This window comes from Natator depressus, chromosome 1, assembly GCF_965152275.1.
Source record: "Natator depressus isolate rNatDep1 chromosome 1, rNatDep2.hap1, whole genome shotgun sequence".
Classification (NCBI taxonomy): domain Eukaryota; kingdom Metazoa; phylum Chordata; order Testudines; family Cheloniidae; genus Natator; species Natator depressus.
The window spans coordinates 6,108,481-6,124,039 of NC_134234.1; the positions used below are offsets into that span (position 1 = coordinate 6,108,481).

At 44.1% G+C, this 15,559-nt stretch overlaps 2 protein-coding genes across 2 annotated transcripts; both read right to left on the minus strand.

The window, feature by feature from the left end:
• Positions 1–1,540: 1,540 nt before the first annotated feature.
• LOC141980459 (olfactory receptor 52P1-like) lies at positions 1,541–4,226 on the minus strand. The gene is made up of 2 exons (XM_074941709.1): positions 4,149–4,226; positions 1,541–2,541 (listed from the first exon to the last, which is right to left on the minus strand). The coding sequence occupies exon 2, from the start codon at positions 2,495–2,497 to the stop codon at positions 1,541–1,543; it is 957 nt and encodes a 318-aa protein (XP_074797810.1). The 5' UTR covers positions 2,498–2,541; positions 4,149–4,226.
• Positions 4,227–11,442: 7,216 nt separating this feature from the next.
• On the minus strand, positions 11,443–14,200 carry LOC141980468 (olfactory receptor 52E2-like). The gene is made up of 2 exons (XM_074941719.1): positions 14,123–14,200; positions 11,443–12,443 (listed from the first exon to the last, which is right to left on the minus strand). Exon 2 carries the CDS (start codon positions 12,397–12,399, stop codon positions 11,443–11,445), a length of 957 nt encoding a protein of 318 aa, XP_074797820.1. The 5' UTR covers positions 12,400–12,443; positions 14,123–14,200.
• Positions 14,201–15,559: the final 1,359 nt, after the last annotated feature.

Consider the following 15,559-nt stretch of genomic DNA (forward strand, 5'->3'; position numbering starts at 1 on the left):
GTATTTGGCAGAGCAGCTCTGGCTGACTCTCCCTGTATGCCCATGCTTGAATAAAGGGACCTCAGGTTTGTTCTGATCCAAACACAATGCATGGTTAATTTTTCCATGACAACACCTACTTTTGACATCTTTGAGAACTGGAATGCTTACTGTGTATTTTGAAAGTTCCCACTAAAAGTGACTTAAAAATTGACTGCATACAGTGGTAAGTTATTGCACTCCAAAGTGTTGTCATAGTTTATCACAGCAGTCTGGTACCCGGGTATTTCAGAACCCGCGACAGGGGCACCTTAATTATTTCACTTCAGGTGGTGTCAGGAATAAATCAATTGGAACACAGCAATTCTGTCTGATCAAGGAATAAATCCAAGTAAGCATGCTCTTGTCTAACACTGCAATTTATTAGATTTAAGCACACACAGACATAAGCAGTAGGTCTAGAACATCCCAGATATTTACCTAACAGCTGGAACGGTATAGAGTAATTAAGAGAGGGTTCGCAGTGGCCAGTTGCTCTCCCACCAGGGATAAAGAGTGTCTGGAAAAATATCTCTCAAGATGGCTTCGGAGGACTGCTCCAAATTACACTGTATTAGCTAATTTTGTATAATTTCTACAAAACACATAGGTCATAGTGACCCCTACTGGATCACCAGTTTTCCTAACTTTCAATAAACTTGTAATATCCGAGGCATCTAGACTCAAGGTTATCATCCATTTATATTCTTTCATTCGCACGTATTTATTTGTTTGTCCACTCCTCTCATTATGATTACCAGAAACTGCCAGCTAGATTTTGACCTTGCATCTAAAAGCCTGCTTTCCAATTAACCCTTAATTATGTGGTGTTTTATTTTATTAATTCATAGTGACTGAATGTACATCATATAGTTGCAATTGGCTTGATCACATTCTAGGATAAACACCCTTCAAATCCAGTGTAACACAGTCCAGTTCTCAAAAACACACAGTTTCATGACTCTCACCAATAAGCTCTAGTACAATGTCCTTAATTCCTGCTGCAACTTTCCCATATTAAAACTTTCCAACTGAATTACCTGGTTTATCTTCCAGATTTTCTGAAGGATTGCAAGTAGAAAAAATAAGTAAATTTTGCTCTCCAAATCACTGTACATATGATAAAGAAGTTCAGCATTGTAGTTGTTTTCTTTGTCTTTGTCTCTCAGAAAGTGTAGCTTTGTTTCATTAAACTGATCAAGAACCCTGTACACGCAGGGTCTAATGGAAAGCCACCTTGCTTCAGAAAGCTGATAAATATTCTGGTGGTCTGGAAACCACAGAAAGGCCAGCGTGTGTGGAGATGGGGGCTGATAGGTGACACTGAAAGGGATCAGGTGATGGTCAGGGAGGGGGAACTCAGCAATGGAGAGAGCAATTCTTGGTGATGGAATGATAAGATGATTGGTGTGAAGTTCTCAGGCTGTGAACTTCCACAATACAGAGCTCACCCAAACTGGGACAGAGCACCCTTGATTAATGAGGAGATATTCTTTTCCTCTCTTGTCATGCAGGTTTAAAGTCAGTGGCCTCCAGGCAACCATATTCTGCATGTGTATTTGCCCACTTTGTCACGAAGCTCTTCGGTTTTCACCGCATAAATGATAGGGTTGAGCATGGGGGGGAGGAGGAAATAGAGGTTGGCCAAGATGATGTGAATATGGGGAGCGATACTCTGACCGAACCGGTGTGTCAGAGTGGAGAAGAGTAAGGGAGGATAAGACATCAGAATCACACAGATGTGGGCTGTGCAGGTGTTGAGTGCTTTTTGGTTGACTTTCTTAGAGGAGATTCTGAGGACAGCCCTCATGATCAGACTGTAGGACAGGGCAATGAGGGTCAGGTCTAACCCAATGACTAGAAATGCCATCACCAAGCCATACATATTGTTGACTGTGATGTCCCCACACGATATCTTCACCACAGCCATGTGGTCACAGTATGTGTGGGGGATAATGCGGTTCACACAGAATGGCAGCCTGCTCAGGAGCATGGGCAGGGGCAGGATGAAGAAAACAGCTCTCATCAAACCCATGAGCCCTAGCTTAGCTATTCGTGTGTTGGTGAGGATGGTGGCATATCTCAGAGGGTTACATATGGCAATGTAACGATCGAAGGCCATTGTCACGAGGACGGCTGAGTGCATCATAGAAACTCCGTGAAGGAAGAATGTCTGGGTGAGGCAGCCATTCACAGTAATATCTTTCAAATTAAACCAAAATATACACAGTACCTTTGGCACAACAGAGGTAGACGTGCCAATGTCTGTGAGCGCCAGCATGCAGAGTAGCAGGTACATTGGCTTGTGCAGGGTCTGCTCTTTTCCTACAACAAACAAAACCATGAAATTTCCCAACAGGCCAACAATGTAGAATGTAGAGAAAGGGATGGAAATCCAGGCGTGGGCGGCTTCCAAGCCAGGGATGCCTGTTAGGATGGATGTTGAAGGGTCAGAGGGGGTGAGGTTGAAAACTGCCATGAGGTAGTCGATTCTTTGATCGGGCTCAGAAATGCTCTATGTGCCTTTGAAGGGAGAGAAGCAGAGCAAGTCGGTTACACGCTTTATAACAAATATTGTGGTAAATGTTTTATAGTTATTAAAAATCTAGGAAAGGAGGTGAGATGGCAATATTTACAGATGGCACCACATTATTTAGTTCAAAGTCAAGTCCAGAGAAATCTTCAGAGGGAGCCCATGTCAATAACTGCAACGTGTCTGCCCCCTGGAGGGAAAAGCTTGAAATCCTCATAGACCTTAAAGTTTCCAATTTAACTTTATGAACTCAGGACAGTGACCTGGGCGTCATGGTACACAGCTCTGTGAAACCCTGCTCAAAGTTCAATCATGGACAGAAATAAACCAAATCATTGGGATCCAGGAGGAGTGGATTGGGAAATCATACAGAAAATACAATGCCATGAGATCAGTCAGTCAATATTTCTCCCTCCTCTGGATTCCTCTGTGTAGTACTGGGCACACAGGATATTGCAGAACTAGAAGGAGCTCCGGGAAGGGCAACGAGAATGATCAAGGGCCCAGGGAAACTCTCATATGGAACAGGTTGAAAAGACTGGAACTGTTACCTTAGAAAGGAGATAAATTAGAGGGGACATGAGAAATGTCTATAAATTTTTGACTGGTAGTGAGTAGATAGGAAATGTGTTCTCCCTGTCTCCTACCTCAAGATCAAGAGGACATTCAATTAAACTGAAAGGTGGAGAATTCAAAATAGATTAAAAAAGAGTGCTTTCTTCATTTGATGCCTTATTAGACTGAGGAACTCATTGCCTCAAGAGGTAGCTGAGGCCATGATGTAATCAAGAATCAGAAAGGGTTTGGACATTTACATAGACAGTAAGACTATCCAGTCACAGTAGTCACACACAAAAAGTTTTGGAAAGCCTACACGCTGAAGTGTTTCAGGGCACAAGTCAATCTCTAGCTGTTAAAAATTAGGGTGACACCCTCATGGTGTTAATTTCATCCCCCCATCAACCCACTGCTTGTTTTTTTACACCTTCTATGGCAGCACCTGGGGCTGTCACTGTCAGAGAGAGGACACGGGACTAGATGGACCATAGGTCTGATCCACGATGCAATTCCTGTGTTGGGCTATGACTTTGTGCTCAACAGAATAGGCACTAGGGGCAAAATGGGTCTTGGTATTTAGGGCTACAGGCCTGCACCTCTGTTACTGTCTTGCAGGCACCCAGCTTTGTCTAACAGATAAGTTGCAGGTGTTAACTGACAAGTGTAAGCAGAGACAGGTATCAGCAATTCAGCTGCTCACCCTTCTCATGCCTGAATATTGATGAAGTTTTCAAATGACACAACGATTGGGGGATTGTAAATAATGAAAAGGACAGGTCACTTATTCAGAGCAATCTGGATTGTTTGATAAACTGGGATGAAGCAAACAAGATGTATTCTAATATGGCCATGTAGATATCTATATATAGGAACAAAGATTGTGGGTGATGTTTACAGGATGTGGGACTATTGTGGGAAGTTTAATGTATCTGAACAAGATATGGGGGTGTGCAGGGATAATTAGCTAAACATGATCTCCCAGTGTGACCCTGGATGATAGCCAGAGGAATCTCAAGGAGAGGTAGAGAAGTTATTTTACCTTTCTATTTGGCACTGGTGTGACTGCTGCTGGAATCCTGTCTCCAGTTCTGATGTCCACGATTAAAGATGGATGTTGATACACTGAAGATGGTTCAGAGAAAAATCACAAGAATTATTAAAAGATTAGAAAACCTGCCTTATAGTGATAGACTTAAAGATCTCAGTCTATTTAGTTTAATAAAGATAGGTAAGGGGTGACTTGAAAACAGTCTGTAAGTACCTACATGGGGAACCGATACTTAATAATAGTCCTTTCAGCCTAGCACACAGAGGTGTAACAGGATACAATGAAGTTAAAGAAATTCTGACTGGAAATAAGGTTTACATTTTATAACAATAATAATTAACTACTGGAAAAATTTACCAAGGGTCTTGGCAGATCCTTCATCACTGAGAATTTTTAAATCATTGTTGGATGTTTCTCTAATGGATCTTGTGTCGAAATATTTTGGGGGAAATTCTTAGGCCTGTGTTATTCAGACCAGATGATCACTACAGACCCTTCTGGCCTTGGAATCTATGAACATGTCCCGGGGAGTCCTCATTTTGCCTCCAAGCTTGTACATGCGTTTACTGGAGGCACTTTTTCTATTCATGACAATGTTGAATTTAGCCTCACAGGGAGAAATTCTCAAGTGACTGCGTCTCCTTGGAAATGTTACACTAGATATATATTTCGTGAGGCTGAAGGATTCCGTGAGACACTGCATGGATGAACATTTTAGGTGAGAAAAATAATGACTTCAGCCCTGAAATCTCCGCATTGAGGAATGAATGTACAACTCTCACCATTAATGACAAACAGATCTGGCTAGCAAATGGTCCCAGAGAATCCTCTGTTTAATGTCTGTGTCCCAGTGGCTCTCTGTTTCAGTCAGCTTCAGTGGTTCCTGCATGTGACAGCTGTATTGATCTAGGCCCTCACATGTCCCACAGTTGCCCACTCTCATTATATAATGTGCAAACTTAGCTTGCAAGTTGTTCCTGTGTAGCTGTCCTTGAAGCACCATGTGGTGTGTATGGGTATAACCAGAGAAGCCTCACAGGTGCCTGCCTTGGCATTTGCCCTAGTGAGATTTCTCACCAGTGAGACACAGTCTCTAATTACCCCCAAACCAAGCATGCCAGTGTGATGGGAGGCACCTCACCCCCTGCAGTGAAAGAGTTTTTGGAAGCGTGGGGTGGCTCAGACATTGCAGGATCCACGGATGACTGGAGAGCACGGAGAAGACACTGGCAAGCAGGACGCTGTTGGAATTGGGCAGCCTGGAAGGGGAAGGAGAGTACGGACAGGGACTCATAGAATGATGGGAGATTGAAGCAGCTGAGGAGCAAAGTGTGACAGGTCTCCCCCGGGTTGCCAGCTGGAACTGGAGTTACACTGAGCCTTCAGACTCACCAGCGTGGGCTCCCTCTCTCAGTGTGCTGCTGGGACAAGCTGCAGACCCACTCGTCATTATACACCTCCACCAGCATTCACACATGCAGGCTGTCTGATCAGCCATTGCATGAACCAACCATAGAGAGGCTACAGTCAAAATAACCACCAGCTCCCTCACTTAGGACCTCAGAGCTGTAGCATCCTGCCCTGGTCCAAACTCTGGCCAGTATGAATTTATTTCCCGTTTCGCCCCTCCCTCCATGTGCCATCTTACATGACCCCTCTCACATAAAATGTACCATAATTATGCTGTCATCATATCATAATAATACCAGTGTGAAGAATATGCGGTGCAGTGTCACACCTTATACTATTGAAATGCCTGAAGTTACACAACAACAACAACAAGTGGAAACAAAAACTGAGTACAAATTGTGACACAAGGGCTGCAGTTCTGTGGCTTCCCAAGGCAAAGAGACCTTGAGACACCCCCCCAAACACAGTCAGGGCCAGGAAACAATCAAAAGAAAAAATTAATTTCAGCAGTGTTGCTCACCTATTCCTGTACACCCCGTGCCTGCCCCCATAACCATCAGCACTGCCCGCTTCTCTGTGTACACCTCACTCCCTCCTACCCCCACAACCCAAAGCACTGTCCATCTGCCTGTATACATCCCACACATGCCTCACACTCCCCAGTGCTGGCCACTTGTCCATGCAGGTCCCCCACCACCTCAACTTCCAGCCCTGCCCCGCAGTGATACCTCTCACCCAGGACCAAAACCAGGTTCCTGCCTGCAAAGGGGAAGCGAGGAGATCAGCCTGAACTGCCTTTCTGGGGGCAAATGAAACCCCAGCATCAGCTCTGCCTGTGCAGGGAAGGAGAGAGAAACAGACTCCGGGTGAGGGAGAGAGGATGTGGAGACTAAAAGGAGCCAATGTCAGTAACTCTTGCACAAAACGACACAAATCTTTAACGTATTGCAGCCCGTTAGAAACCTGGACAAAACTTCCTGAAGCTGCTTTTCCATTTTGGCAATTGCTCATGTTGCCATGAGAGTGCAGTGGGATTGCTCATGGGAGGAGGGATGGTCCTGATGAGGGATGGTATTAGAAACCATCTGCTCCATTGTGGTCCAGGTTATGTTACAGTCTGAGACACCCCCCTGCCCAAGGAGGCCTCATTACACCTCTTTGGTCTGTGCATTAGTCAGGATGTTCATTCCCTATTTCACTCAATTTCCAGACTCTGTGCCACTGTGATCTGGATACTGCATGTCCCGCTGTTCCCCTCACCGCCACAGACACACACACTGTGCATTCCTGGACCTCCCACAGTGAGATTTCAAACACCGCCTGGTTTCCTCTAAGCCAGAAGCATGCTTCTATTTTTACTGCCTTTTGGTGCTTCTCGTCTTCTCCAGACCCACTGATGCAGGGGCACGGAGAGAGCAGAGCCCTCCTTCCCCTTGCAAAAAAATTGTTATCCTATTTGTTCTGAAGCTTTAAGCCTGTGAGCCTGAGATTTCTGTAACTCTCCTGTCAGTTCTTCTTTGCTCCAAACGAGCTCACCCATCCTTAGGGGCCACAAGACGACTCCAGTTGAAGTCACTGGAGGCTCGCGGTCGGAGTAAATCAGGCCATATATTTAAGCCCCTACATGTGGATTTAGGGTGAAATCCTGTCCTTGTTGGGAGTTTTGCCATTGATCTCAATGGGACCAAGATTTCACCCTTAGTGTTTAACTTTCTGCTCCAAACTGCGAAAATCATGGCTTTGGGTCCTGCTACTGAGAGCACTATTTTGTAGGACACTGAAAGCATCTGAAGGAAACCCCCATTTTATGTGGTTTTCTGAGACCGGGCATGAAAGATGGGGATTCCAAAACACAGGGGCCCTGATTTTCCCTCAGGGAGGCCAGTGTTAATATGGAGTAACCCGCTGAAAGCAGAGTGCAAGACACTCACAAGTTTGCGGAGTTTAGCCAGGAGATGTTAGTATATAGACTTCTTTGTCAGCCTGAGATCGAATTTTGGGTTTGACTTTTTGATACTCTCATATCTTATGTAACCCTTCTGCCCATCAGAGTTGGCAGCAACAAGGGCCGGGTTCAGTATCTAGGGGTTCTATTCCAATAACATAGGTTTCAGAGTAACAGCCGTGTTAGTCTGTATTCGCAAAAAGAAAAGGAGTACTTGTGGCACCTTAGAGACTAACCAATTTATTTGAGCATGAGCTTTCGTGAGCTACAGCTCACTTCATCGGATGCATACTGTGGAAACTGCGGAAGACATTATATACACAGAGACCATGAAACAATACCTCCTCCCACCCCACTCTCCTGCTGGTAATAGCTTATCTAAAGTGATCATCAAGTTGGGCCATTTCCAGCACAAATCCAGGTTTTCTCACCCTCCGCCCCCCCCCCACACAAACTCACTCTCCTGCTGGTAATAGCCCATCCAAAGTGACCACTCTCCCTACAATGTGCATGATAATCAAGGTGGGCCATTTCCAGCATAAATCCAAGTTTAATCACAACGTCTGGGGGGGGGTAGGAAAAAACAAGGGGAAATAGGCTACCTTGCATAATGACTTAGCCACTCCCAGTCTCTATTTAAGCCTAAATTAATAGTATCCAATTTGCAAATGAATTCCAATTCAGCAGTTTCTCGCTGGAGTCTGGATTTGAAGTTTTTTTGTTGTAAGATAGCGACCTTCATGTCTGTGATTGCGTGACCAGAGAGATTGAAGTGTTCTCCGACTGGTTTATGAATGTTATAATTCTTGACATCTGATTTGTGTCCATTTATTCTTTTACGTAGAGACTGAATAATCTGAGGTGATTCGGCCTTCCCTCAGCTCACCTCCCCTGGAGCTGCCAGTAACAGGTCTGCTCTCCTCCCTGGTCTGCCACAAAATGAGCTGCTCTCCTGCCTTTTTGCCTTCCTCAAGCACTTCTCTTCAGACTTGATTTTTCTTCCCCATTTTTCTGATAATTTATTTGCTGAACGTTTGGCTTCTTTGAACTCAATTTGAAATGAAGCTACAGTTTCAGTGGCTTTGGGAAGTAATCCTGCTGCTTCGTATAGGTCTGTGTCTTCGGATTGTAGTAGTTTTGAAACAGCATTTACCATTTCCAGAATCATTCTTTGGAGCACAATGAAAAAAACAAAACTAAAATTTTCCATTAATTTATTTAATGCTGAAGGCTCGTAAACTTCAATGGCATTTTTGCTCAGGAGAATTATTTCCATGGGTGCCTTCATTGGGTCTGAATACTGAATCTGAGAGGAAGGAGTGATTCCTACTGATTGTTGATCAATTGTGTAGTCAATTGTTTGACCAAGCTTTCATTTGTAATGAAATATGTTCAAGAGGCCAAATAAACAATGTCCGGTTACTGCTCGAACCCCATAATAAAATAGTACAGGGAAAGGGTTTTATCTGATACCAGTCTCTGGGAAGCCGTCTCTTGCAATGGTGTTACATCCGCCTTACACAGAATGTGCGCTCCCCAAAGTTACACCTTTCAACTTTTATCATTTATGTGAAGATTTCACAACTTACACATCTCTTTACAGGTCATTAAAATCGAACCCATCAGTTTGTCACAGCTCCCTAATGTAAATGGGGAACTATTGTGGGGAACTTTCCTGTCTTCTGTATTACCCAAGGGGAATTGGCAAACCAAGGAGTCTGAGTCCCTCTCTCCAACTCCCTTTACCCAGAGGCCTGCCTGGCCTCAAGGACTCCCCTTCCACTTTCCTGTGTGGCACTGTCCTGTGTCGGCAACATGACTGGGCCCAGGATTCCTGGGAGGCTGAACCCCGAGTCTCATTGTGGTCACTTGGGACAGGGGCTAGGGTGTCCCCACTCCTGGGTACTCTCTTCGCAATGGACGCTACCCTGACCCACTGATCACTACATTAAGTTCAAACCAAATATAATTTATTAAACATGAACTGTAAGAAAAATAATGAAAAAATGGGAAAGATTGAAGGAAACAAGGAACATCGCTCAGTGGGCATGGGGACACTACAAACAGCTGTCTCTGGGGCCTAAGGAGAGTTTGCAGCCTGTTCCTCTCACTTCCCAGCCCCCCCTGCCCAGGCCCCGGTTTTGCGGCAGTGATACTGCAGATCAGACACTTGCTCTGGCAGAGGACAAATGCCCTCAGGCTTTAGGTGGCAGGACCCTTCTCCCAAGCATCTGCCCTCTCACCATATTCATGTCCCTTTCTGAGTACAGCCTTCAAGGTAAATGACATATCAGCCTATCTAGGGACTTAGTACTACAAGCGATTCAATCACCTGGACATTTCGTGGCAATCTCTGTTTCATCTGTTTCACAAACTCCAACATGAAATCTTGAAACCTACTTTTGATATCTTGGACAATGGGACTGGTCAGTGTGTGTTTTAGAGTAGCAGCCGTGTTAGTCTGTATTCGCAAAAAGAAAAGGAGTCCTTGTGGCACCTTAGAGACTAAGGTGCCACAAGTACTCCTTTTCTTTTAGTGTGTGTTTTGAACGTTCCAACTAAAAGTAACTCAAAAATTGATTGTGCAAAATCATAAGTTATCTGACTCCAAGGCGATATTGTAGTTTAACACAGCAGTCTCCTACCCAGGGTTTTCAGAACCCCAGTATGGGCAACTTAACTATTTTACTCCAGGCGGTGTCAGGAATAAATCAATGGGAACAAAGCAATTCTGTCTGATCAAGGATTATATGCAAGTAAGCTTCTTCTTGTCTAACACTGCAGTTTATTAGATTTAAGCACACGCAGACATAAGGAATAAGTCTTGAACATCCCAGATATTTACCTAACATCTGGAACAGTATTGAGTAATTAACAGCATGTTTGCAGTGGCCAGTTGTTCACTAGCCGGGGAGAAAGTGTGTCAGGAAAAAGGTCTCTCAAGATGGCTTCAGAGGACTGCTCCAAAGTACACTTTATTAGCTAATCTTTTATAACTTCTACAAAACACATAGGTCATAGTGACCCCTACTCAACCATCACTTTTCCTAACTTTCAATAAACTTCCAATATCAGAGGCTTCTTGACTCAAGGCTTTCATCCACTTATCTGATTTCATTCTCACTTATTTATTTGTCTGTCCACTCCTCCCATTCTGATGAGCAGAAACTGCCAGCTAGATTTTGACCTTGCATCTAAAAGCCTGCTTTCCAATTAACCCTAAACTATATAATGTTCTATTTTATTAATTCATAATGGCTGAATGCACATCATATGGTTGCAATTGGCTTGATCACTTTCTGAGATACGCACCTCTCAAATACAGGGTAACACAGTCCAGTTCTCAAAAACACAGTTTCACAACTCTCACCGAAAAGCTCTAGTAGAATGTCCTCAATTCCTGTAGCAGTTTTCCTATATTTGCACTTTCCAACAAAAAAACATTTGGTTTACCCTCCAGGCTTCCTGAAATATTGGATGAAGGAAAATGAGGCAAATTTTGCTCACCAGATCACTGTACATATGATAAAGAAGTTCAGCATTGTAGTTGCTTTCTTTGTCTTTGGCTGTCAGAAAGCATAGCTTCAGTTCATCAAACTGATCAAGAAAGCTGTTCACAAAGGGTCTAATGGAAAGCCACCTGGCTTCAGCAAGCTGAAGTATCTTCTGGTGGTCTGGAAGTCTTGGAAAGGCCGAGTGACAGGGTGTGCAGAGTTGGGGACTGATGGGTGATGCTGAAAGAGATCAGGTGATGGTAAGAGAGAGAGAACTCAGAACCGGAGAGAGAAGTGCGTGGTAATGGAGTGATATTAGGTTTCAGGAGCTTCTCAGACTGTGAACTTCCACAATGCTGAGCTCAGTCAAACTGGGACAGAGCGCCCTTGATTGACGAGAAAGTATCCTTTCCCCCTTTTGTCACTCAGATTTAAGTCAGTGGCCACCAGGCGAGCACATTCTGCAGGTGTATTTGCCCACTTTCTCAAGAAGCTCTTTGTTTTTGACCCCATAAATGATAGGGTTCAGCATGGTTGGGAGGAGGAAATAGAGGTTGGCCAAGATGATGTGAACATGGGGAACGATGCCTTGACCAAACCGGTGTGTCAGAGTGGAGAAGAAGAACGAAGGATAAGACATCAGCATCACACATATGTGGGCTGTGCAGGTGTTGAGGGCTTTCTGGTGGGCTTTCTTGGATGGGATTCTGAGGACAGCCCTGATGATCAGACTGTAGGAGAGGGCAATGAGTGTCAGGTCTAACACGTTGACTACAAATGGTATCACCAAGCCATACATCCTGTTCACTGTGATGTCCCCACATGACATCTTTGCCACAGCCATGTGGTCGCAGTACGTATGGGGGATAATGTGGTTGGCACAGAATGGGAGCCTGCTCAGGAGCAGGGGTAGGGGCAGAACGAAGAGAACAGCTCTTATCAAACCCACGAGCCCTAGCTTAGCTATTCGTGTGTTAGTGAGGATGGTGGCATATCTCAGAGGGTTACATATGGCAACATAGCGATCAAAGGCCATTGTCACAAGGATGGCTGAGTGCATCACAGTACCCGCATGAAAGAAGAACATCTGGGTCAGACACCCACTCAGAGTAATAACTTTCAAATTCAACCAAAATATACACAGTGCCTTCAGCACAACGGAGGTAGACGTGCCAATTTCTGTGAGTGCCAGCAGGCAGAGCAGCAGGTACATCGGCTTGTGCAGAGTCTGCTCTTTGCTCACAACAAACAGAACCATGAAATTTCCCAAGAGGCCGATAACGTAGAACGTAGAGAAAGGGATGGAAATCCAGACATGGGCAGCTTCCAGGCCAGGGATGCCCATTAGGATGAATGTTGAAGGGTCAGAGGGGGTCAGGTTGAAAACTCCCATCAGGTGGTCAATGCGGTGATAGGGCTCAGAAATGCTCAAGGTGCCTGTGAAAGGAGAGAAGCACAGTGAGGGGGGGTTACAGGCTTTATAACAAATAGTACGGTAAATATTTTATAGTTATTACCAATCTAGAAATGGGGGTGAGCAGTGAGATGGCAACACTGGCATATGGCACCAGATTATTTAGGTCATAGGTAAGTCCAGAGAAGTCCTCAGAAGGAAATAACCAAGGCAGGTGAATGGGCAACATGACGGCAGATGACCTTTCATGTCAAAAACTGCAATGTGAATGCCCATTGGAGGGAAAAATTGAACTCCTCAAACACCTTACAAGATTCTAATTTAACTGTTTGAACTCAGGACAGGGATCTGGGCATCATGATACATAGCTCAGAGAAACCCTGCTCAAAGTGCAAGCATGGACAGAAACTAAGCAAAACATTGGGATGCAGGAGGATTGGGATGGGGAATCATTCAGAAAATACAATGCCCTGAGATTAGTCAGCACTGATGTAGCACTGGGTACCCTTCTAAAAACAGGATATTGCACAACTACAGGGGTTCAGGCAAGGGCAACAGGAAGGATCAAGGACACCCTCGTACAGAGAGAGGTTGAAAAGACTGGGATTGTTAACTTGCAAAGGAGATAAACAAGAGGGGACATGAGAAAAATCTATAAAATAGTGACTGGTAAAGAATAGATCGAGAATGTGTGCTCCCCATCTCATAGCACAGGATCAAATCGACATTCAATTAAACTGAAACCTGGCAAATTTAAAACAGATAAAAAAAGAATGCTTTCTTCACTCAGTGCCTAATTAGACTGAGGAACTCATTGCCAGAAGATGTAGTTGAGGCCATGAGCTACGTAAGAATCAATAAGGGTTTGGACATTTATATGGATAGTGCAACTATCCAGTTACACAGCTCACGTGTTTCAGGTCACAAGTCAATCTCTAGCTGTTAGGCATTAGAGTGACACGCTCAGGATGGTTAGGTCATCCCCCCCATCCACCCACTGCTGGGTTTCTTACACCTTCTTCTACAACACCTGGGGCTGTCATTGTCAGAGAGAGGACACTGGACTAAACAGACCACAGCTCTGATCCAATTCCTATGTTGGAAAGGATACAAGTTTTCCCCATAGAAACGGACATAATCATGTTGGGCTATGGCTTTGTGCTCAACAAAATGGGCACTAGTGGCACAAGGGCCTTGGTATTTAGGGCTACAGGCCTGCACCTCTGTTACTTCCCTTGTTTCTTTTGGGGAGACACTTTCTTGGAGGCACCCAGCTTTGTCTGAGACATAAGTTACAGGTGATAACTGACGTGTAAGCAGAGATGTATCAGCAACTCAGCGGCTAACTGTTCTCATGCCTGAATATCGAAGAAATTTGCAGATGACACAAACATTGGTGGATTGTAAATAATGAAGAGGACACGTCACTGATTCAGAGCCATCAGGATTCACTGGTAAACTGGGGTGAAGCAAACAATATGTGTCTAAGATAGCTAGGTAGATATCTACATATAGGAATAAAGAATATAGGTGATGCTAACATGATGGTGAACTATTGTGGGATTCTGAAGAAGATTTGGGAGCATTATGGGATAACTCGCTAAACATGAGGTCCCAGTGTGACCATGTGTCCAAAAGAGCCAATGTGATCCTTGGATGATAACCATGGGAATGTCAAGGAGAGGTAGAGAAGTTATTTTACCTCTTTATTTGGCATTGGTGCGACTACTGCTGGAATCCCATGTCCAGTTCTAGTGTCCATGATTTAAAATGGATATTGATACACTGCAGAGGGTTCAGAGAAGAATCACAGGAATTAGTAAAAGATTAGAAAGCCTGCCCTATAGTGATAGACTCAAAGATCCCAATCTATTTAGTTTAACAAAGATGGTTAAGGGGTGACTTGAGAACAGTCGATAAGTACCTACAAGGGGAACAAATATTTAATAATAGTCTTTTTCGGCCTCGCATACAGAGGTGTAACAGGATCCAATGGCTGGAAGTTGAAGTTAAAGAAATTCTTACTAAAAATAAGGCATATATTTTTAATGAGAGTAACTATTGGAACAAATTTACCAAGGGTCTTGGCGGATTCCTCATCACTGATAATTTTTAAATCAAGATGGATGTTTCTTAAAAGATCTGCTGTAGGAATAATTTTGGGGAAAAACTCAGGCCTCTGTTATACAGACTGGATGATCACAATGGTCCCTTCTGACGTTGAAATCTACAAACATGTCTCCATGAGTCAAATGGAGGTATTTTGCCTGAGCTTACTGAAGGCATTTTTTCTATTCATGACCATGTTGAAATTAGCCCTATGGGAAGAAATACTCATGTGACTGCAGCACCTTGGAAATGTTACACTAGGTGTGTATTTCATGAGGTTGAGGATCCCGTGAGGCACTGAATGGATGAAAGCTTTAGGTGAGAAAAATAATGAGTTTACCCCATAAAATCTCCACACTGAGGATTAATGTACAACTGTCAACTTTCCCTCCCGACTCTGAACTCTGGGGTAAAGATCTGGGGACCCTCATGAAAGACCCCCTAAGCTTATATTCCAGCAGCTTAGGTTAAAAACTTCCCCAAGGCTCAAATTCTTTCCTTGTCCTTGGACGGTATTGCTGCCACCACCAAGTGATTTAAACAGACATTCAAGGAGAGGCCACTTGGAACCCTATCTCCACCAAAATATCCCCCCAAACCCATTCACCCCCTTTCCTGGAGAGGCTTGAGAATAATATACTAACCAATTAGTTACAAAGTGAGCACAGACCAGACCCTTTGTCTTAAGGGCCCTGAAAATCAATCAGGTTCTTAAAAGAAGAATTTTATTTTATTTTTTAAAGTAAAAGAATGACACCTGTAAAATCAGGATGGAAGGTAACTTTACAGGGCAAATAGAAAGATTTAAAACACAGAGGATTCCCCTCTAGGCTTGTAGGCAGACAGCCAGCCCCCCCCCCCCTCAGACCAGCATTGCTGGGAACACAAGGGAGCCAAAACAACAGGGCACTTAACATAAATTCCAGCACAGCCTTTGAAGCTGTGAGAAGCACAGGTGTGCTGCTACAATGTGCCTCTGGGAACATATACAACGATTAGGCTCACAGCAGACAGAGAAGCTGTGACAGAC

Excerpts from the sequence above, each read along its gene's own strand:
- LOC141980459 (XM_074941709.1), bottom strand. The coding sequence starts at position 2,497 with ATGGCAGTTTTCAACCTCACCCCCTCTGACCCTTCAACATCCATCCTA.
- LOC141980468 (XM_074941719.1), bottom strand. The coding sequence starts at position 12,399 with ATGGGAGTTTTCAACCTGACCCCCTCTGACCCTTCAACATTCATCCTA.